General features: G+C 48.5%; 1 protein-coding gene across 4 annotated transcripts in view; it reads left to right on the top strand.

The window, feature by feature from the left end:
- The window catches only part of LOC120391112 (SAP domain containing ribonucleoprotein), a 56,589-nt gene extending 35,236 nt beyond the window's left edge, over positions 1–21,353 (top strand). For 2 of the 4 annotated variants that reach the window (XM_039514462.1, XM_039514460.1), the window contains 2 exons: positions 10,885–10,974; positions 12,842–15,271. In XM_039514462.1, coding sequence (XP_039370396.1) covers positions 10,885–10,974; positions 12,842–12,883 — 132 coding nt within the window. In that variant the 3' untranslated portion in view covers positions 12,884–15,271. Of the gene's footprint in view, positions 1–10,884; positions 10,975–12,841; positions 15,272–21,242 lie in introns of those variants that run through there. The other 2 variants (XM_039514459.1, XM_039514461.1) reach the window with 2 other exon arrangements.
- The last annotated feature ends 2,594 nt before the right edge of the window (positions 21,354–23,947 follow it).

Below are 23,947 nucleotides of genomic sequence, written 5' to 3'. Positions count from 1 at the left end.
TATCACTATTTTAAGTAAAATTGCTAGTTGGTAGAATGGCTAGTTATATTGGCCTCAGCTGATAAAATACAGTTGAAATGTGATCCACTTCCCTGAACGAAAAGTTCCCTCCCATAAATAGACGTGTGGATGTGAACTGTCTCAATGCACAGGAAGGGTTAACATTGCTGTGGTGTGTTGCCGTTTTTGCGCTTGTTGGTTTTGAATAGGATGGATTATTTTTTTTTAATCTGGGGCTAATGTGCAATTCAAATAGTGTTTAGTAATCGCCCGATTGCTCCTTTTTAATAACAGCTGGACGCTTCAAGGGAAAACTTTCCCTGCACCAAGTAGCTTTAACTTGAGGTGGCCTCTTGTTTACCAAAAATACCATAACTCCTAAATGTTTTTGTCAAGCAAAGCCTCTGGTGTCTACAGATTGGTGGAGATTCTGTACGCTGTGGGCTTGTCAAAATCTGTGCTGGTAAATTAAAAACAACTCTGCTGAAATGCTTTGATGATGTTTAGGACGCTGTTCTTAAGGGACTGTGAAGATGCTTCCTAACCCCTTTGCCTTGCCCTGCACCTGAGATATGTCTCTTTCACTCTGCCATGTGGTATTCCTTATGCGGGTCTTTCTTCCTCTGACGTCTAGGTCAAAGAATGCTTTTCAACTTCAGTATTCCACTTCTGGGAGAGTTGCAGGTGTACTCTTAACACATGGCTGTGACTTTTTTGTCTTCCTCCCCTGCTGATTCCATTTGGAGAGAGCATAAACTTTTAACTGTTAAGGCCTCAGTATCTTGACACAGAGAAACCTCAGAACTGCCAGCTGTTGTAACTTTTGCCCTCTACCAAAACCAGCGTCCAAAAAATACGTTAGCTAGATTCCTTCATCCTTCCCTTGCCCGATCTGTGTTTCCTGGATTTTTACTGGAAGGGAGGTGGGGAAAGGGAGAGGAGCTAAAGGTAATGCCACAGTCGCTTTTTCCCCCCCAACTAATGCAATTATAGCAGAAATGTGCTTACTGTGAACTACAGAGTTGCTGTCTCAGCATAGAGGCCTGCTACTGATCTTGCCTGTACTGCATTTACATTTCACTGATTTGAATGGAGAGGCTCTCAGTTCACACCACTGTCAGATCAGAATCCGGCTCAATAAGTTTTACAAGTTGGCCTCTTTGTTGTATTAGCACTCAGAAATATGTACTAGGAGTTGCTGCCCTTAAAAGTGACTGGTTTTAATACATTTTGATTTGTCCCTAGTGTTTATAAATGTTTTTAATAGACCACGTTAGCTGGCAAATGAAGCATCACTCCAGACCTACATGATATAGAGGCTGATTCTGTGAAAGTCCTAGTCCTTAAAGACAGCAAAATGTGTGAGAACCTTCCAAGAGGGGAGATTGGTCAGTAAACTTCCCACACCTAGAGAGGCCAGCTAAAGTTGCATCAGTGAAACACAAATGGTCAGTTCTTAGGGCTGGAACTTCTGTGTTCTGTCACTGAGGTGCTGGGGGAATCTTGGGTGAACCATTAGCAAAATGAGGATGATGCCCACTTCCCATGGGGATGCAACTGAATAATGCTTGTGAAGTGCTGTGAGATCCTTCAGTGTACATGTCGTATGCTACTGTCTATAAATAATCCCCCCCGAGCCTGGGAGGAAAGGTGATACAAAAGAGCAGAGTCTTTTTATAAGTGGGACGTGATACAAGCCTTTCATTAATAACCCTTTAGTAGGTATCTAATATAAATGGAGTTGAAAAGGTGAATGTATTCCACACTAGGCTGAGGGAATGTTCTCAGGGCTTAGCGTTATTTTTTAACAAGACTTTGAGCTGCTGGAAAGAGAGAGCCTCAGTCTCGCCATACATCTCCCTGTAAGCAGCTCCAAATGTTGAATGAAGACATGAAGGGAGGTGAACCTTACAACATGGTATTTACCTTCATTTCATGAAGTTGGAGATTAAAGAGCCCTGTTGACTTGGGTTGAAAGGGACAGATTGAAAACAACCAGGCGTTTGAAGGTCTTTTGGGGGCAGCAGAATGAGGGTGAGGAAGTGGAGTCTATAAAACCACCAGCTCCTTGGTTATTCCTGTAAGATAGTTTACAGTGTGTGTATAGTATGAAACTGAGGTCTTGCCCAGTGATACCGCTGTGAAAAGCAATCTGGGGATGCAAATTGAAAGGTAAGCCCCATGAGGATTGCTTATAGAAAACCCCTGGGATTTCCAGTTGTTTCACAGCCCCTGCTAAATATTTGCTGATGTACATTAGTTTATCAACTCCAAATGGACTCAGAAGCTCTTGAGTGGAGTCAGCAAGGCAAAAGAGCCAGGAGGTATAAATACGTTGAGATGAATTTAAAAAAGGTGGTGGGTGACAGCTGTGCGTCCCAGGATTGGAGTGTTTCTGAGAATAAAACCATCCGTTGCTGTCATTCACCCTCTGGCTATGAAATTGGAAGCCCAGTTACCCTTGAGTGTTTCATAACCTTTACCTTTTGGAGGTCAAGGCCATGTCATCATTAATCTACCATCGCCTGAAAGCCTCAGGGCTCTGCTTCTCATCCTGCCATCCGTCATGCTGCAGCAAGATACAGGAGAGTAGATGACCAGAAGGGTCCATTTTTACACATACATGCGCATGCACACCCGTCCATTCTCTCAGAATGAAAGCTCCAAGGTTGAGATTATGGAGGTTTGTGTCTGTATCTCTATGTTTGTGATTAGAATTCCTCTCCAGTGTTGGTCTGGAAATTCAGACTCCTTTTCTCTAGGGGACTCGTAATCTATGGAGACGGCATCGTGCCCATACAATACTGTGAGGCTTGGCTTTCAGGAGTGTGAGGTATTGTACCATGGTTTCTTGTCTGTAAGGTCTAGGATTAGTGGTGAATCTAGCACGACCCCAAGATTACACACTACTTTGATCATCTGTGATCTGATGCCCGCTGTCAGAGGTGAGGTTAGAGTATTGGCAGGTTCTTCAGAGCGTAGCCCCTTCCCTACCACTCCTGTTTCCTGTATTGAGCCTGAGCCCAATGCTCATCACCTGTCTGCTGCTACTAAAGAGAGAGGTTGGTCCTCCATTCATTTCCATCTATCTTCGTTATCTGTAACGAGCCCTGCGCTGTAGCCTTGAGGTGTCATTCCATAGCACCTTCACCCAGGCCACTGCTAAGAAATTGAAACAGCTGAGGATTAGGAGCTGCTGCTGTGTCACTTGCTTGGGCTTCCTGGGTATCTAAGGCTAACCAGAGGGAGAAATGTGTGTTAATATGTGTTCTCATCTCTTACTGTCCCTTCAGAAGCCCCCCTTCTTTGTTTGCAGTGATTGACTCAGTGCAGATGAGCTGTTCGTTGGAGCAGTGTTTCTGGTACCAGGGACCAGATCTCATGGACCGGCTGTTGAGAAACACTGTGTTAGAGCACAAAAGCTTGGGACTAGTGTAGGCCTAAAACTCAAGTCAGTCTAGCTGCATTGCTCAGGGGTGTGGAAAGTTCCACCCAGAGAGATGTGGTTCAGCTGACCTAAGCCCGACAAAACTAGCTTGATGGAAGAATTCTTCCATTGACCCAGCTACCACCTCTTGAGGGGGTGGATTTACCACAGTGACAGAAACCCCCCACCATTGCTGTAGTGGTGTAGTTGCAGCACTTGTAGTGTAGCCATAGCCCTAGTAATTACTAGGGACATTGCAGCTGATCTGGGCCCCCCCGGCCCCTAACATAGAGGACACCGAGAGGTTTCACTTGTACTGGGATCAGCTGGGAGCTGCCTCACTTCAGATGGGAGAAAGATCAGGGCTTCTCCTGTTGGAGCAGAGCTGAGTGCCGCCATTGTTGCAGGGAGCTCTTGCATGTCATTTAAAAAGGTAACCAGCTGCGCCCTCCCCTCCCAAGTTAAAATCCAATTCTGCTTGCGGGGATGAGGTTAGTACCAGAGCTGCTCCGTGCACCATGGAAACCAAGACTTAATGCATTTTGGCATTCACCCTTCCAGCACTGAAACTGGCAACCTGCCCACCCTGTGGGGCGAGGGGAATGATCTGATTTTTAAAAGGGTCCTTTTATCTTTTGGGAATAAACTAGGTATGAAATAAAGGCCAGAGAAACGTGGGATTATTTAATTCTCACAGACATTTTTAAAATCTGGAGCTGTGCTGGCGGCACCTCCCTGTTGGACCTCTTCAGTGATGTTCATGTTGAGTTTGCACACCTGCCCCCACTGTGTGTCAGTGTTGCTTCACGATAAGGCTGCTCCTGGCCTATTTGTCTGGCTGCAGTAAACAGAGTCTTTTAAAGCTGGTTTGGGGGTGTGACCACTCTAGAGTCTTCTGGTTCAACTGTCGAGTACCACTTTTCAGGTGAAGAGCTCAGTCCAGTTAATGTCGTCGTCCTTTCAGTTTGATCAAACCCTTTCACTGGACACTGTGCGCATGCTCCGTGAGTACGTTCCATAAGAGACATTTTGGTCCCTGTCCCAAGGTGCTTACGTCTATAGAAGTAATCCCACCTTCAGAATGAATGACCTGACTCTGCCTGGAGCTCAGCTGAGCTCCAGCCACTCCCATTGAAGTCATTTGGCATGGAGAGTGTTCAGCAATTTACAGGCCTAAGGGCTGATTTGAAGGATCATTGATGTTTAGTCGCTGGCTGTAGAAAGCTGCCACTTATAAAGGAAAGAGCCAAAATGTTGAATGGGTTAGAAAAGAGCCTGAGGAAGATCCATATGGTGTGGTGACATTATTGACGATAGCACTGAGGTGAGCTGTGTTATTGTGGCCCTGAGGATGACTGGGTTAGCTACTTATTTCATTCAAATGACAGGATAGGGCTAGATTGAAACGAAAGTGCTGCAGCTAGGTACAGCGCAGTAGAAATATGTAGTTACACATGTCTAAAATTCTGGACGCTCCCCCATGCCCATTACACTTTAAAAGTTTTTAACTCTCAGGCTCGAATCCTTCACGGAAAGCCCTCCACCCCCCACACTCAAAAGAATCTCTCCTAGTGTGAGTGCAAAGGGAGCAAACGTAGTAACAGTAAGGTTAAAATTCGTCGTCTGCTGCTGGAAAGGTCAACTTTCCCTGCAGATGCACATGTGCCCATTTGTACGCTCAAGCATGGCCCCAGGGCTTGATAAATGCAGAGATAGCAGTGTTTTGATAGAGGTAATTTTCCTCAGATGGGTTTCAGCACCCCATGAATCAAAACCTGTCAGCGAGGAGCCAAAGATGGAGTGAAGTTTATTGTAACCGTGTTTGCATCTGACACTGTCATGCTAGGGGGTCAAGTGAGCAAGATCATTAGAACACTGTTGATTTAGTGAGACTGTTATACTCTTTCCCTGCAGGGCCACAATCGGGGGTGGAGGGGTTACCGAAAAAATAAATAAAAACCTGCAGCTCAGTGCAGTTCCCCAAGAGACTCTCCCATGTGTCCTTTTAAAGACACAGTGCTGTTGTTTCTCCAGAAGTATTTGGGCCATTCTCCCACCAGCAGGGTTTGAACAACACTTTGGCCACCCGTAGCAATCAAAGAGCATGGCTGTACATGGTTAAATGAGCAGATTGGAGTGGATTTTCTCTACCAGCATCAGTGCTTGCTTATAGATTACACTTCTCCAAACAGTGACTTTTGCAGCCCCCATGATCCCAAGTGATACATAATTCTGCCCGCCATTGGTGGTTCCAAAGGCTCTCAGCTTCACAACTGCCTTTCTAGGGATGGAGAAGGTGATATATCCACACTAAGGCTTGTCCGCACTTACATTTTATAGCGCTCTAACTTGCTGGCTCGGGGGTAAATCACCCCCCTGAGCGCAGCAAGTTTGAGTGCTTTAAAGCGCTGGTGTGGACAGGCTCTGGGCTCCCAGCACTCGGAGTTGTTCCTCTCGTGGAGGTGGATTACCAGCTCTCCCCCAGCGCTCATGCATGACCACACTCACACTTCAAAGCCGCTCCCGCGGCAGCACTTTGACGTTTCTAGTGTAGACGTAGCCTTAGAGAGGATGGCCTCTTGGAGTGAGACACAGGAAAAGGGGGTTCAGTTCCCTGCTCTACCACAGACTTCCTGTGTGTCTTGGGAAGGTCACTTAATTTGTCTACCCCTCTGTTCCCCAGCTGTGAAATGGGAATAACAGCATTTCAGACCCAGAGTGCTAAAAAGCCATGCCCAGAGAGGCACTGTGATGCTCCTGCGCTGGGGATCGTGTAAGACACTAGGTAGTGGTAATGTTGAGTACAGAGTCCCAGTCCCTAGCAGGCAGATGGATGCTAGAGCTGCTACACTGCACTGCTTCCTTGAAATGACTGTTGTTTATAGTCCGGGTCTCGAGAGGCTTTCTGGGAAGGGAAGTTAAAGACTAAAAACATGGCAGATCTGTGGGTGTTCAAGGGCTAAGGGGATCCTGGAACAAAAGAAAAAGTTAGCAGTTGTATTTAGCAATAATTACTCCGGAGAAGTGTCATAAGTGCACAGAAAGAAATGAATGCACTGTTTGGGCCATGACTGCCTATGGAGCCAAAACTCATGAGAAATTGCTGAGTTTTCAATTAAAACTTTTCAGTCCCCCCTGTTGCCACAACACATGGAGATGTCATAATTAATAATGCTGAGCCGGTTGCTATGGTGTCATTTATGTAAGGTATTGACATAACGAAGGCTGTCCAGCTGCTCGCTGAGGGGGTGTCAAGTGTCACTTTTGTCATGAAAATTGGCCACAGCACCGGTGATGTCATTAGGTCTGTTTTGTGAGTTTGCATTTAAATTGATCTTTTTTCTAAGTGTCCGGTTTGTTTCCTCTGCTTGGCTGGCTAACGTCAGTTTAATAAACTGGAGCAATTGGGTTAGAAGTTACTTGTTACTAATATATGATTTCTATTAGCCGTAGGCAGTGGGCCTCCTGGGTTCTTGCTCTGATGGGGTGCCTTTTTAGTAAAGCAAATGATGACGAAGTTCACACCCATTTACTTAGGGTGCCTAATGGACGTGGGAAGTTGTGCATCCAGTGAGGAGTTCCAGGCACCCGCTGTATTGGTGATGGTTTCGATTTGTTTCATCTCTTATTTGTGTCATCACAAGGATGGGTCTGCAGGCTTCATCTGATTGCAAATGAATGTCTTTTAGTGCCTCTGTCAGACCATGCTCTCCCGAGTCACGAAATGTAACAAATGGTGTTGGAGGGGAAGACATGAAATATACTTAGTGACAGGGGACAGAGGAGAAATTATAGGAGTGTAGCAAGGTAATTGGACAGCCTGAGTTGACGAAACTGGCTAAATGAGGACGGAAATAGCCAAAGCTAGAAATAAATCCATGGAAAATGGATGCATTGAGGCTTTTAAAGGGTAATGATGGCCTTGGTTATTACTGATAGTCAAGGCATCTGTGTGGGTAGTGGCAGTGGAGATAAAAGCCTCTGGTTTTGTGGAGAATCTCAAGAAATGTAGGGACGTGACGGTTCTGCAAAATGTCAGTAAAATTGTGTCCATTCAGACTGCAAATCACTGAAATGGAATTTGTGAAGGTCAACTGAGTGAGTGCTGAGATGGTCATGTCAAAATGGAAATGCTTTTGAGAGGAGTGGTGGCCAGTGCAGGGAACAGAAAAGGTGAGCAAGAGCCCTATGATGAGTATAGGAGTAGTTGTGTGGTATATCAGACTGCCTCTTGCTAGAGTGAAAACCATTAGTCAGTCAGATCTCTCATCCTGCCAGCGGTAGCCAAATGTATTGTGTCCATAGCAAGAGAAGGACTCCTCTGAGCATGTATGCCTGCCCCTCTGCTCTTGCTGAAGGAGCGGGGAGTGAAGTAAAATATCTTAATCTGAAGCATCCCCTGTGAAAAAAGTTTGGCGTGCAAAGTGAATGTCAGCAAAAGAATGGAGTCAAGCTCCATGAGACATCCTTTCTGATGCTTGCAGAAATGAGACCCTAGCATTGGATAGCAAGCCAGATTCTACCTGGGCTGTTTATTGAACCATGGCTAACAAATCCAAGGCACTGCAGCAAATAATTCAAAGGAAAGGTGCCTTCATATTTAATGATGTAGAAAAATACCACTTGATGGGGTTGTGAGATGCATCTCTTGTGCAGATCCTGGAGGAGCAGCAGCTGTAGAATTTTACAGCAAATTATAGGCCTGGTCTTTTTCATCCGAGGCTGCCATCAACTTATTGGTAGTTCTGCTTACTAATGATCCACAGGAAAGAGCCCTAAGCTTGTAAGTGGTAAGGGTGTAGAAACCCTTAACTGCGAATGAACCACAATCTAGTTAATACATTCCCAGTTTTAAGGGATGTATGTTTTTTGTGAAGGCTCCAAACAGAAGGTGCCTTTCAAAAATCCCTAGTGACCCCATGTACATAGTTTACATTAACATCATTAACACAATAGAACCACAGAGCCGAGCCTTATGGTCTGTTGTAAGTGTGAGAGTTTAGGGTACTTTGTGAGATTGGATTATTTGTCACATCAGTCTGTAGAAGTTAAAATGTGCAAAACCAATATCTGTGCTGTCTAATCTGCCTGCTCTACTGTGCAGATGTACACAGGATATATACTGAAATGTCCTCTTGAGGCTGAACCAAAGATCTTTGCGGCCCATGCTAAGACTTTGTGTCTAGATTGAACTTCGGAGGGATTTTTCGGATTGTTCTATTGCACTGGAATGCTGCCTTGCAGAAAAAACTCTGCTTTGGTTTATAAAGGATACGCTGACAGATAGCAGCATCCTCCGAGCCATTGGGCACCTCTCTAAATAGAGGATTAGAAAATGCAAGAAACTGAGTGGTGGAAATAATAATAAAATAAATCCACATGGCCATAAAAATCCTCCTTGGAAGCAGCAAAGAGAGCTCATTAGGTACCTTGTGTGAGACTTTCCAGTAACATCAGCGCTCCCTTATGAAGGGGGCAGAGGGTTCTCTTGGTAACAGTTGAGACCATCATCATGATCCATGAAGTGGGGAGCTAGGGCTTCAAGCTCAGGGCCTGTCACATTGGGGCAGGCATGGGAAGCTATTTATACAACATAGGCACCTGGGAGCACAATGTTCCCTTGGTCTGTGTTGGATGAGTCACATAGTCCTGTGGCTGACATTAGCCTGCTCCTAGAGAGAGAGGGGTGATGTTGCAAACGTGGCATTAATTCACTGCAGGATCAAGTGTAAGATTAAAAAAACTGGGCCTGTTCAGCTTGGAAAAGAGATGACTATAGAGGGGGAGATGATAGAGGTTCGTAAAATCATGAATGATTTGGAAAAAGTGAATAAAGAAGTGTTACTTAGTCCTTCACATAACACACAAACCAGGGGTCACCCAGTGAAATTAATAGGCAGCATCTGTAAAACAAACAAATTGAACTACTACTTCACACAATGCACAGTCAGCCTGTGGAACTCGTTGCCAGGGGATGTTGTGAAGGCCAAAAGTATAATTAGGTTAAAAAAAGAATTAAGGAAGATCATGGAGGATAGATTCATCAATGGCTATTAGCCAAGATGGTCTGAGACACAGTCTTATGCCCCAGGTGTCCCTAAACCTCCAACTGCCAGAAGCTGGACTGGATGACAGGATAGATCACTCAGAATTGCCATGTTCTGTTGATTCCCTTTGTAGCATCTGGGACTGGCCACTGTCAGAAGGCAGAAGACTAGATGGACCACTGGGCTGACCCGATCCGTGCGTTCTTATCATGTTGTTTTTTCCAAATGAGGAAAAACATGCAGCCGGTGGATTGGTGTTAGTTGGTGGTGATGCTCATCAAAGTGAATTGGGTTCTTCCCTTTTACTGCTAGTGTCACCAGAGCTGCTGAAGAGTGTTTATGCCATTCTATATTTTGCATTCATTCTGCAGGGAGTAGCCAGCTTCACTTTCTGCAAATTCTCTTTGTGTGGCAAACTTTACGGGGCAGTTTTCAGCATTATTTCCATTGGAGCATTTCATCGGGGAAACATTTTGATTTTAACGTGAGATCTTGTAAATCCTCAATGTTGGATTGGTACTATTGGTATTTGGATTGGTAATAGGGATACAGAGGCTTTCACCTCTAGGTTCCTAACTGAAATCCAACCCTGGTCTGCTGCTCAATGGCCTATGTGAAATGAGTTTTGGGTTCCATTACTGAGGCCAAAGATTTAATGGGGTCATTAAGGGAGAACTTAGGAAGGGCCCCTCCCTGTTAGGATTGGGACACATTGACAGGAAACTTACAGTGCCACTGTCCAGGTACTTGTACTGCTTTGGTTAAACAGACTCGCGCTCTAAGGCTGCCAATCCAGCGCCTTTCATTTACTCCATTGGGAATATAAAGGCTTCCCCTTTTCCTTCCTACTTCACTGCACCATGCCTCACTAGCTATCATGGTCGACTCTTCTTTGACTCGACCTGTTAAGGTGTGGACAGTTAAAGGTTAAACACATTTAAAGTGGAGGGGATAGAGCAGTTGCAAAGTTAGGCAGGTGCAAGGTCACAGGTTACTTAGCTTTAGCCATTAATCCCACAAACTCCACGAATTTCACCACTGTGCTCCAGAGAAATAGGTTTCACTTTTCCTTGATTACCATGGAGGGAGAGCAGGTTTTGCATGGGGACCTACTTGTCATAAATGCTCCTCGGAGGTTCTTTTTAGCATCTGTTCAAGAAATCCCCTCTGGATGGGGCACCTAACCATGCCAGCATGATGATGCCTGCTAACGTGTATGTTCAGCTCTGTGCACTAATTCATGTGCACCCCAAAATCATCTTGCAACTACTCTTTTTTTTTTTCTAGCAGCTGGTGTTGTAGCTAAAAGCAGGAAGATTTGGGGGGCAAGGAAAGGAACCTTATCAACTGTTAAATTGATTCTTTTGGGTCTGGCTGGCAAACTAAATCTTCTACCTTCTTTCCACACAGAGCGAAGATGATGAGAAGCTGAAGAAGAGGAAGGAGCGATTTGGCATTGTAACAAGTTCAGCTGGGGCTGGAGCCACAGAGGACACAGAGGTAAAATGCTAAACCTGCAAGCAGAAGGACACGTGATAAGAAGTTTGGGGGGTGAGAGGGCAGCTGAGAACACTTCCCATGCTGACTTGTTAGGAGAGTTGAATATCCCAGAAGATGGCACTGTAACTCTTTGCACGCATGAGATCTTGCTACACAAGTAGATCTCATCCTACTGGTCCACATGCAAGTACTTATATTCAGTTCCTTCAGGTACCCCAGTGATGGTACTGCAAAGATAAATTCTCCTCTTTGGGTTGCATGCATTCCAACCCCCAGTGGAGCAGCCCAAGCTACAAGATCTGGCCAGTGCTGGCTGATGTGGCTGAGCTCTTAGTCTTGCAGACTAATACAGATGCCTGCAGAAAATTGGGAGCAACCGTTCTCCTCCAGTTTCCTCCACACTGCTCCCTTTATGCCTTGAGTGGCCTACTATACTACCTCCCATTCACATCCCTCCTTATGACTTCCTTTATCCAGGAAGCCCTTGAACTTTAAACTTCTTCACTCCTTTCATCATAAAAGCCATGTAAATTTCACAACACAAAAAGGAAGGAACAAGTAAGGATCAAGAAATTGATCACACCCCTTGCTTTTCTCTCTTCCATCTTTTGATTTGACACCTCTGTCCTGCTGTTGTATCTTTGGTCTGATTTTTAATGTGTAAGCTCTGCCAGACAGTGCCTCACCATTTTATTTATGGGGGTTTGTGCCTTGCTGTGCGGCACCTGGTATCAGAGACCAGGGTAGATGGTCCCATGGCAGTTCCTACATTCCTGTTTGTCGAGTACCATGAACACTATTGGTGCTGCATAAATAATACTCTAGCATAAATCAGGGAGAGCTGAGCCCCCATCACTGCCCACAGAGGGGTGCTGGATGTGGATTTTAATTTTAACAATCAATTGGCAAAGGTTGCGGGAGGGTGAGCTGTTGGGGTCTTAGAAGCTACTTAACCAGATGGCTTCTGGATTCGACATACAAGAAGTGGTTTTTTGTTTGGCTCCAAAGAGTGATCTCAGCAATTCAGGTGGGGTTTGGGGGCTTTTTTTTTTGTTTTGTTTTTGTAGCTTTTTGATAAACGCTTCCCTTGAATGAAATGGTGCACGGCATTCCCAGCCTTCTGCAAGCAGCACTGGAGAACGAGCCCCTGTTCAGTCTGAGCAGAGGGGGTGGCTGGGGGTGAAGGATTCCATGTTTTTCCGCTAGGTCACTTATAGGTTGTGCCTGGAACAAAAAGATCTTTTTACTAGTATTGTGTGCGCTCAAATGCACCTTTCCCTGGAGATTCTTGGTTTGGGCTTCTGTTGCCCCCTGGCTATTTATCCTGCTAAAAATTAAGATTTATATGCCCCTCGTGTATCAAGTTAAAGGCATATCTGAGAGACGCAATAGAATATTTAATGCAGTTTAGTGTGTCCCTCTCACCTTTTCCATGAATAGAAGAGTGTTAACCCTTTGCCCTTTTAAATTTCCCACCTCCTCATTGCCTGGAAGGGTTTCCAGGCCTCTCAAGTAGGCATTGTTCCCTTTTGTAGCACGTTGCCAGCGAGATGAAGTGACTTCAGCAGCACTGTATCTTGGGCACTGTATGCTTTTGCAACTTGATTTCAAGCTCCGTTTGTTCAAATGCTGGACTAAAATCTTCTTGCGCCTTGCCAAGCATTGATACCAAATACCCTCTTGAGCTAACCTTGTGATCCCATATTCAGGCAGGGGCTGGGTCAGTCATGCACTAGGGTCATTTTCTACCATCAAGTGTGGTTTTTTTTTGTTTTTTGTTTTAGTCTTCATCCAAATGTGTGTGGGGTTTGAATTGTGCATGTTTGTTTCTTTTTGGTTTTGATTTTTCTTTCAATCCCTTTTGCAGGCAAAGAAGAGGAAAAGAGCAGAACGCTTTGGGATTGTCTGATGTCTGGCCATTTTAGGCTTTACCTGTTGGGTGGGGAGCACGCTCACGTGTGTGCGCTCGCTCTCTCTCTCCCCCCCCCTTTCCTTCCCCCGCCACACACACAGTAGCACTAGTAAGGAGCGTAGGCTCTTCCCCACACAGGACCTAATAGAGAATCCCTGATAGCTGTCCAGTTGTGCTGCTTATTTTTTCAATTGTGAAGTTTTAAAAAAAAAATATACAGAGCAAAGAGCAAAAATGTTCTTCTTGTATCTGTGGTGGGTAGAAATCCCAGTGCCCAGTACTCCATTCCCCTGCCACTTGTGTAGTTGTTTACAGCTTTGCAAAGCAGGTGTGTAATGCCAGCACATCAAAACTGGAAGTGTTTTACACCCATTGTGCACTGGTGTCCATGCCCACACAAGGGGCAGGTATGAACCTAGGTAGTGGGGAAGGAGAACTGGCATGGCCAAGCATCTATCAGCTGTAGGATGAGGAAAGGATAATGCCATTCAGGGATGAAGTTGGCTCTCCCTGCTATGTCTTGGGGAGTTGCACCCTTGGGTTGAGAGGCAGGTTATGCCACTTAAAGCAGGAACTACCTGGAGCCCCCCTTTTATTTAAATGTTGCTGTTTTTTATTGTCTCCATTTCTCTGGGCTGCCTTGGGCAAAGAAACCCTCCTCTCCCTCCTTCAGCCCGAGGAAATCGCTCTTTAAGTTCAGCAGTGTCAGGGCATGCACACCATAGCCTGGCTACTAACATTCGTCAGCTCAAGTGCACCACGCATCCCTACTTCGGTTCTGCTGTGGATCATCGGCTTCTACGCGGGTTGCCCCTCCCAGCTTGTGACATCATGTTTGCTGCCTAGCTGTCCAGGGCAGGGCCTTTCTAGTGTATTGCACGGGGCTGCCAAAGCCCATAGTAGTAATTCTTGTATCAGATAGGCTTTAAACTTCGTGAACCACCCCGTATGTGAAAGGGTCTTTCTCAGCTACCTCTGCTCCCAGGGCTGGACTAGTGGGGAATGGGTTGGAGCAGCAGCTGGCGATTGGCAGAAGCTCAAGGCCAAAGCCTTGGAATAAGGAGAGGGGAATACCAGAACATTTACAAATGAAACCCACTTCACCTGCCTCTAAGGGCTGTTCTGGGGCTTGTGGCATTGAGTATAAATGTTCAGATCTCCTTGAAGGTTATTCCCAGGTTGAATTTTGTGTTGTCCTCATCTAACATCCAGGCTAGCTCAGTCAGGCTTGTTAACACCTCACACACTCTTAAACCAGCCTTCCTTGCCTCACCTCTTGCAAAGGGGAACAGCAGTAACCTTGTCCAGGGAATACGTGGTTTGAACAGGTGTTGCAGTGAACCTGTTCTGCATCTGAACTGAAGCGAATTTCCCTCCTGCATGTTAACTTCTCCATTTTCCTCTGCAACATCATGCGTGGTACAGCAGCGAGACGCAGCACGGCTGCAACTTGTTATGCACCTTTTGTCTAGTTAGCCTATCAAACGGCACCTTCTCTTTTCAGGAAGCTGTAGGACTCCGTTCTCCATGTTAAGTTGTGTGGATGGAGCAAGAGTGTTAGCTAATACCAGAGAGCTGTTGTCCCATGCTTTGCTCTAGGCCTCTGAGGCCAGTAGCTGTTAGCAGTGATTCAGTAGAGAGGGAAGACGTATGGTGCCTTTCTTCATCTCCTTAATAGGTTTTTACACACAGGTATTCCTTGTGCGTCTAACATCTTATGTAACTTTTTTTACCCTTAAACTTATATCAAGATCCCCAGAAAAATAGAACAGCTGGGCAGATTTCCCCTTGATTGATCTTTGCTTTTAAATGTTCATTTTGGTTGAAATGTGCCTGTGCTTCAGAGATTTGCATCCTGGGATTGTTGCTTCTGACCATACTCTCTATTGGAAAGAGGTTTGCACTGGTCACACACAGTTCCTTCAGATGCTGGAGAACAGCAGCTGTATGTGTACAGTAGGCTGGGCAAAGGGGCCAGCCTGACTCTTGAAAAGCAATATATTTTTCTTTAAATGTAGAGGTCTTCAAATTGCTTGTGCTCTGCACCACCACCACTGCAGGCTGATGTCTCAGCTGTCGGCCCCAGGTGATTCTAAGCAATATCTGAGACTGGTTTGCTTGCCCAGCAACTATAGGATCCAGGTTGCATTGTGTGTGTCTTGGGGTGTCAATGGTAGAATGAACCGAAGCCCCCTGTCTCCTTCCAGACTTAATGGAATAACCTTATTCTGTTTGGGGTCTTTTTTGTATGTCAGATTTTGTAATATGTATTTTCTATTCCGCTCATGACTTTGCTGGTTATTTGCTTGAAATGTTTTGAAGTGTGCCAGGACAAACACTGCATTTCACTCTTGGTTTCATAATAAAACTGCTTCTTCAAGGCAACACCTGTATCTGCCTGTTTGGTGTGTGAGGTAACAGTGCTTTTCCTGTGGTGTCAGGGCTGGGCAGTGCTAGCACAGAGCCAGACATCACTGAGGTCTGATTCTCTCTGGTGCTGCATCTTGTGGTGTTATTTACACCCGTGCACGTCAATCCCACGGCCCAAGGAAAATGCCATTTACATCCATTCTGCCCTGGTTTAAATGACTTCCCACAGCATACTGTGCCCCTTACCTTGGAATGAACACACAGGTCCTGAGCACTTGTAGTCGTGAAAGATCCCATGATACTTTTTGTTAACCCCTGGCGTCCCGGACAAGCCCCAGTTCTTAGATCATTCTGCATCCCTAAATTCTTCCCTATAGTTTGTTGGATACAGAATTCCTCTTCGCTTCCTGTTGACCTTATTAAACTTTCCAAGCCCTTTGGAGAAGGGACTCTGCTTTTAATTGTGCTGTAAAGCATCTTGCACATGCAGGGTGCTGCGTATATAGTGTCCAGGCCTCCTTTGTTTGTTTATTTGGTGCTAAGAAGTCAGATGTTCTCAGTTCTAGGATTGCCCTTGGTCTGCTCGGCAAGTGCAAATATCCTTTTGTGGCCTTGGCTGCTTTATTTCTGATCACTTCCTGTGCTTCTCCGTATACTACCCAAGTGGAATAAATGATTGGCTGATTGACAGTACTGCAAGGAGGGGTGCTGGTGGTACTCAAATCCCTAATCCCCCCTGGGTGGTAGGTATGTGGGGTCCCCTTTGTACAGGCTGACGTACGGTAAAGGGACTCACTTAGGATTGTACAGCAGAGTTGGGTGTAGAACCCAGGAGTTCCAATTTCCATGCTTGTGCTCTGACCACTTGATTACACTCCCCTTCCTGAGGTAGGAACAGAACCCAAGAGTCCTGACTTCAGTCTCCCATTCTAACTAGTCAATATTTTCTCTTCCCAGAGCTGGGAATAGAAGCCAGATATTCTGTCTTGCCGTCCTATTGTCTGACCACTGGAACCCAGCCCCTATTGCCTCTAGAAACCACACAAGCTCAGCTTGTTGTTTCCCTTGGGCATATGGGATCACTACAGATATGGACAGTGTCTCCACTGCTCGTTCTCTCTGCCATGCCAAATCATTCCTCATGTTCTAGGGGCACTAATGCATATTCTGCTCCCCTCCCCTCCCCCGGCATTCTCGCCTCTGCACCCAGCATCAAATTGATCGCTTCCCGGTGCTCTAGTAAAACTACTCGAGTGTCTCTTGCTCCCCCATTTCACCTCCCTCTCCTTGTTCGGGATGAATTTCCTTTGGCCATGGGAGCAATATAACGATGAACCCAGGTCTACTCCCTCCCTTCTCCTTTATCAACCACTCTCTCCCTTTGCCTGTATATAGGCACTTTCTGTATTCCCAGCCCTGGTCCAGCAGCTGCCTCCAGCAGCCAGTTCTACAGGGGGCATCACTGCCTGTAGAGATCTCCCCTCCCCTCTCTCTCCCCCCTGCTTCTTTTTCCCGCTTGGTGGGAGTTGATTTTGTAGAGGACACTGCTTCTTTTAAATGCTGGGCTTCCCCTCTGCGGTGTGGGGGGGAATCATTCTAATCACACTGTGTTTAAAACACCACCTAATTTATTTTTCCTCTCCAAGCTGGGAGCCGCTCGTGACTAATTTGGGCTGAATAGGTGGAGAAAAAAAGCAGCGGGCACACAATGAGCGGGGGAAAGTGTGGGAAAGCGAGCGAAAGAAAGGGAGGGCCAGGGCTTGCAGCGTGAGAGCTGGTAACGCCGCGCAGCGCCCAAATTCAGCATGAAGTCACTTTTCACAGCAGACGCTTGGGCTGGAAACGCAAGTGGGACTATAGGTCAGGCCGGCGGGAGGAGTGGGGGTGGGAAATGGTTGGGCTCGCACAATGTGAAGGGAAGAAGGAGGTGGGCACACTGTGTGCGCGTGCGTGCATGCCCCTTCACAAAGAAACAAACACATCTTCCCGCTCGCGCTGTCCCCTTCACCCCAATGGCCTCCTGCCCCGAGTCGTCTGTGGCTGGCTTGGAATTCAGAAAAATAAGGAAACAAAAGCAGAGCCTGAGAAAATGTGAGAGGGACGGGTGGGGTTAATACAGAGCCATACACTTTAAGATTTCTTCTGTCCCTTCCTTCCCTCCCCACAGTTTTAAATATCTTAAAGGCCTGCACTGAAATCTCTTCTGGAGTCGCCTTGAAACTGACTGTAGTTAAACCCCCTTGCTTGAAGTTGTTATGTTCAAATTGATTAGATTACAGGTTATCCCCTTCCCCTGCCCCCAATTGCTTCAAGGGCTGGTTAGTTTCACAGCAAGGGCCCATCCTACTCTGTACTGCTGTGTCTTGAGGTGCTGCCCCTTCTGTGCACCTTAACAGTAATAGTTCTGACCACGCTCTTCCCCTCCTCCCTGCATTTGGAGTTGAATGGACTGTTTAAAAAATAAATATCTATATCCATCTTGCAACAACTGGGACTTAGTGAGCTGCTGCGATTGGCTCAATACCTGGAGTCTCTGGCTAATCCAAGGGGTTCAGGACTAGTTAAACTCTGATTTGCGCAGCTTGCTTGGGTTGTGAATCAGCTGTGCTTTTCCCTTAGAAATCGGAGTTCAGGAAGGCCTGTTGGTGATCCAAGGCCAGGGATGGATTTTCTATATAATCAATATAATTTCACTACCCCAAATATTTTTCAGGACAGAAGGAATGTTGCTGAGTAGTTAGAGCAGGAAGACTGGCATCTGCACCAAGGCTTCGAGCAGGGGCTTGGTGTCAGGACTCGGCTTCTATTCCTGTCGTCAGAAGCAGTAATGTCTAGTGTGTGGGGGCAGGGGCTGTGAGTCTGGAGTCCTGGCTTCTGTTCCAAGCTCAGTTTCTGGATTGGCTGAGTGGCTGCTGTCACGACAGTTCAGGGGGCTTCTGGGCCCCTGTCTGTGGGGAAACTTGGGCTGCATGATGGTTTTGTGAAACATATTGAAGCGGAAGTGGCTTGACCCGGAGGGAGTTGGTGTCGGAGCTGGCAGTAGAACCCAGGCATCCTGGCTCCCCTCCTTTGCAAGAACGGCTCTGGACATTAACGCCGTGGTTGCTCCCTCAGTCCTGCCCCTTTTTGAAGTCCATGGCTGTGTGTTACTCCCTCCCCCCAGCAGCTCGGTTTGCTAGGTGCACTCAAGCTGGAGGGAGGGGCGTGTGCCATGGTTGGCCATGTGATGACCCTTCAGGACATGCTTCGGGAAGCACATGCTCTGGCAAAAGCCTGAAGAGAAGTGAGTGAGCTGGGCTGTCCTCTCTTCCCCAGATAGCTCCTGCAGTCAACTCTTCCTCGTCGGCACCTCGCCCCTTAGCTGTCAATCACACTTCTCGTTGCTGTCATACTGTATCTGCTCTTGGCACTCCCGCACTGGAGGCTTGGTGCCCAGACCTCAGCCAGGCCAGAGCCCCAGTGTGGTGTGGTGGGTGCTGTATGGACGTGTCATAAATTCAGAGATTACAAGGCTAGGAGAGACCATTATGGTCCTCTAGTCTGACCTCCTTCATAGCACAGGCCAGAGAATCCCACAGTCCCTGCGCTCAGGTAGAAGGGTGGAGTGAGGGGACTCAGCAGAACCTGTTGCTTCTCTTCTGCTGAGCCAGGAGCTCCCAGAGATGAGGGTCAGATGTTCCCTGTTGCTCCTGTGTCGTGTAATTGGCTTGTTGGGGGGTCTCGGAAGGGAAGATGTTTTCAATACCTGGGGGATTTCCCCCCCGTCTCATCCCAGGTGCCTTGGAAGAAGAGACTCAGTGGGGAATAGAGTGAAGACCTTTATTCTTTCTCCACAGTTGTGTACATGCCATTCTGCTCCCCCCACGCTCGTGGCAGCCTCAGGGTGACCTGCCCCTCTGCTTGGCCTTTCTCCAGCAAGGACAGCTTGTCCCAGGTGTGAAGCAAGGTTCAGAAGCACATACGGCAGCAGGTGGAAGTGTCCATATGCATGGATCCTTGGCTGCTTTCTAGAGCTTTGGTCCCAGCGCCATGTACAAAGCTGCAACTTAGCCCTACAGAATGGTAGGCTGAGGTTGATAAAGCCGCGGGTGATAGGGGACAGACAGTCAGGACACGTTCTGTTCTAACCTTTCGAAGACAGGGCTGTCCCTGAGGAGGAGATGGTGTAGGCTTGGAACTGCTCCCCAGCAGAGTCAGCTCAGCCCTTTGTCCTTCCACAGTGGACACACCGTGTTCGGCGGGGTCTACTGGCTGTGGACTGCCCATGAGACCTTGGACAAACAAGGGACACCCCACAGCTGAGTTTAGGCTGTGCCCATTGGATGACAATTGCCCCGAACCATCCGTTGTGCTGTGGGCTGGCTGCTGTCCTGTACAGCACGGTGGGACCCATGTGTGCTTTATCAGGGCTTGTGCCCACCTCTCCAGCGTGATCACCCTGCCGCTGCATTATAGTCCTCGCTCACAGGCAGCAGGATCACTGGATCCCAGCCAAGCTCCCTGCCTGCTGGTATAATTACTGTGAACGTTGCATGTGCACAGTCTTATTAGGCATCGGGGGAAGGTTAGGAGAGCCAGATTATGGCATGGCTGGCATGGGGTTGCACCCCCTCCCTCTGATATGGCTGTGGGTGGTCACCAGGATGGAGGTAACTGGCTCTGTCCCTGTCCTAATTTGTCTGCCCTGCGTGCCTGCACCCTCTGTCTCTGAATTAGGTCAGCGGAGGACTGGGGAAAGCAGGTGATGCGGGGCGCAGCTCCCAGCAGCCTCGGGGGAGACGTGCCCGGAACAAAAGCGAGCTCTCATTAAACTTTTTTGGCATCGTCCTTCGAAGCAAACCAACCAGCCCAACCAGGAATGTTACAAGGGGGCTGACCGACCCTAACCCTCAGCCCAGTCCCATGCGCCCCTCTGGGTGTCGCTCTGGAGGAGAGGAACCAAGAGATCTAGATTCCATCTAGAGCTCCAGATGCTCTGCTAGCTGCTACCATCCATCTTTGCCTCCGGCTGTGTCGTAGGTGGCAGCTTGGAGATGGGGGTTCAGTAATATTATAGACCCTTTAATAGTAACACAGTGGTGGGAGTTACCTGCCGGTATGCAACAGAGCCTGCAGCTGGAGCCCTCGTGTTTGAGCAATCCAGGCTTAGCTAGCTCAGGTACTGATCTGATGCTGCTGTAATAGGGGACCAGGTAGGGCAGGGTCTGGCTGTTTTTCCAGGTGTCTGTACAGGTGGTCCGATGGGGTTACGGTCCATTACAGGGGCTCTCAGGTGCTACCAGAGCACAGCTAACGAGTATCTCAGAGATTATCTACCCCGCCTCACAGTGTCTGAGTACCTCTCAGCTTTTAATGTATCGATTCTCAAGGCCTCTGTGATGCCGGACAGGGCTGTTATCCCCATTGTACAAGTGGGGAAACTGAGGCACAGAAACTAAGTGATTTGTCCTAGGTCACCCCGGAAGTCTGTGGCAGAGTCAGGAACTGAACCGAGGGCTCTCAAGACCCCTGTACAGGGGGGAGGGGGAGCAGTGCTGGGGTGTGGGAAGTCACTTTCCTGACTCTCTAGGCACAACCCTCTTTCCCATTTTCTTCTGAAAGCGACTGGTCTGAGAGTGGAATCAGTGGGGTGGATCTTGGGGATCTGGGCACCCTCTGGCTTCCCCGGGACCTTGGCTGGGCTCAGCACCTCTGAAAAGTAGCTGCACGCACCTTTCAAAAACTCAACTGCAGCCATGACTAGCGCTGCTGGGAAGGCTGGAGTGACAGCCCTCGGGGGCATTTCATGTTTCTCCCCAGGTTGGTAGCTGTCAGACAAGGCTGGGAGCATCCAATCTCTGCTTCCTATTCAATCTTTGGTTTATCTTCAGAGGCCGGACAGGAGGGGCAGCTAGTGCCAACTGCAGTGCGCTAGGGGACGGTTTGTGATATGGATGCACCTGTCCAGAAAGAACTCAACTGAGCCCCTCAATGTGTTTCACACCAGGCAACTGCTGGCTCTTGGGTGGTCACAGCTCAAAGAAACACCCTAGAGAGAGAATCGAATCCTATCCAGGCAGAATGAGAATAGCGGCCAGGAAAGAGATGTCCAGAGGCAGCCAGAGCAAGGTACCCCGTAGCCCAGGGCTGATAGAGACGCACGGGCACTCCCTGCAGATCCAGCTCGGCCCTTGGCCTTGTCTTGAAGAAGTGGCTGGTTACAGCGAGGTGGCTCCGTGGGGGGAGATTTTGGATTAAACAGACCCAGAATTGTCCCAGAGGGCGATTGGGCCAGAAACGCAGGAACTGGGGCAAGGGCGAGTAGGGATGGAGAATGGAGAGTCACCTCACGGGAGAGGGAAGGAGCCGTGGTAAGATGGCGCATCCATCCTGCCGGGCGACGGTACAGAGGACCCCCCTGCTAGGGGGCGAGGGCCAATTAGCTAATGGGAGCGGTACCCAGGCCAGCCGTGCAAGGGGCTCATGGGTTGGCATCAGGAAGTCCCCGACTGGTCTCTCCCATGTTTGTTTGAGGTCCCTATAGGCTGGTCCATGCTTGAGCCAAGCTGCTCACTGCCCCACACGTTACCCTTTGAGTCCTTCCCTCTTGTCCCACCAGCGATGGCAGCAAATCCCTCTGCTGCTCCATTCCCTCCCTCCCTCCTCCTCCTTGTTCCCCCAGCCTGGTGGCACCCCTGCTCACTGGTCTATAGGCTAAGGACCAGCCCACTTTGGGTTGGTTTAATGTCGGGGTGTGTGCCCCCTTGGTCCCCCACTCCCTCTGATCACAGATGTAATTAGCTGTGACATTCTCAGCATACCTGCCAGCTCCTAATGAGGGCTCCATAAAAGCTGCCGTGGATCTAGTTTCCTCCGGCATTTCGGGCCAGTTGTAAATCTCAGCTTTACAATTTTGAGCTGCACGAGGAGGAAGCAGCAGTCGTGTGAAGCCAGGGGCTGTGGGGGTGAGTATCACCGTGTGTATGCGGGAGGATGTCATCCACCAGGGCATTTGGAGTCCTAGCAGAGGTATCGAACCGCACTGCTCTATATGCTGCATGCTGTGTGGACCCTTCCTAGACCCATGCCTAGGTGGGTCTCGGAGTTGCACGGCTAGAACGCTGCTCAGGCCCTGACTCGGGCCGTTACAGTGACTACAGCCCATCAACGTCACTTGGCTTTGCCAACGAGCCTCTGCTTTGGCAACGCCAACCGCCACTCTGCCCCTCTTGTCGACAGCTTTGCCTGGGCGCCTCTGCCATGTGCTAGCGCCTGTTCAGGTGGAGATCCCAAAGCCGTTGGCCAGCAGTTATTAAAGCTCCCGGCACCACCCCATGTTAGGTGTACGAGAGGGCTGTGTCATAGGCGGCAGGTTTGTATAATTTTTGGTGGGGCCCAAAATGGTGGGGCCCCCCCGCTCCCGCCCTGTAAGCTGATATAAAATGAAGCTACAACGCATCAGTGCCACAAGATTACAAGGGTCAATTAAAAGTGGAAAGTCAGAAGCAGCACTTGCCTACTTCAATATACAGTATTATATTTTGTTGCACCTGTTGTGATGAAGTGGGAATGTTCTTAATATTTTCTCTGAATACTGTGTGGGTGCCTCAGTTTCCCCTGCAAGATGCCAACTGAAGGTGTTGGGGACAAAGAGATCAGGTGGCCTCCCTGTCCAGAAGAGAGACAGAGGCCAGAGGAGGGAGTGTCAGTTTGGAGATGGCTGGGGAAATGGGGAGAGATCCAGAACTTGGTTCTGGGCTCCCCACCCCTAAAGATGGACCTGACAGGGGGGTTCTGTTTTCTGTACCAACAAGCTCTGTTTAAACTGTGTTCCCGTCATCTAATAAACCTTCTGTTTTACTGTCTGGCTGAGAGTCACATCTGACTGCGGAGTTGGGGTGCAGGGACCTCTGGCTGCCCCAGGACCCCGCCTGGGCGGACTCGCTGTGGAAAGTGCATGGTGTGGAAGGGCATGCTGAATGCTCCGAGGTCAGACCCAGGAAGGTGTAAGCTTCTTGCCCTGGAGACAGTCTGCTCAGAGAGAGGAGGCTCCCCCAGAGTCCTGATTGGCTTTGTATGGAGTTGTTCCAAAGCATCACAGCATCCCCCTCCACACCATGCACTTCCCAGAAGTCCGCACAGGCACTGACACTCCCTCCTCCGGCCTTTGTCTCTTTTCCAGGCATTAGGAGGCCACCCGATCTCTCTGTTCTCCAACACCTTCAGTTGGCACCTTGCAGGGGAAACTGATTTGGGAGAAATGAAGTAAAAGCTGCCCAAACCGAGCTTGAGCACTCCTGAATTTTGAGGTGTTCAAATCTGGAAGGCAGGTGCTGGGGGTGGGAGAGGGCTGTGGGCTCCATGGGGGAGCATGGCAGCAACTGTCTGGAGCTGCACGGAGCCAGACACGCTGGTCTGAGTGGCACAGTAAGCGGTTTGGGGATTGGAGAAGGGGTAGGAGATTCCGGGGGGCAGTCAAGGGACAAGGAGCAGGGGGGGTTGGATGGGGCAGAGGTTCGGAGGGGCAGTCAGGGGACAGGCCGCAGTTGGGGACAAGGAGAAGGGAGGCTGAGATAGGGGCTGGGGTCCGGAGGGGCGGTTAGGGGCGGGGGTCTCAGGGGGTAAGCGGGGGACAAGGACCAGTGGTGCTTAGATAGGGGGTGGGGGTTCTGGGGGGCAGTTGGGACAGGGGTCTGGGGAGGGAGCAATCGG

Source organism: Mauremys reevesii, linkage group 25 (assembly GCF_016161935.1).
Source record: "Mauremys reevesii isolate NIE-2019 linkage group 25, ASM1616193v1, whole genome shotgun sequence".
Classification (NCBI taxonomy): Eukaryota; Metazoa; Chordata; order Testudines; family Geoemydidae; genus Mauremys; species Mauremys reevesii.
Note: the sequence above shows the minus strand (reverse complement) of the source record. Positions and strands in the feature narration are given on the sequence as shown.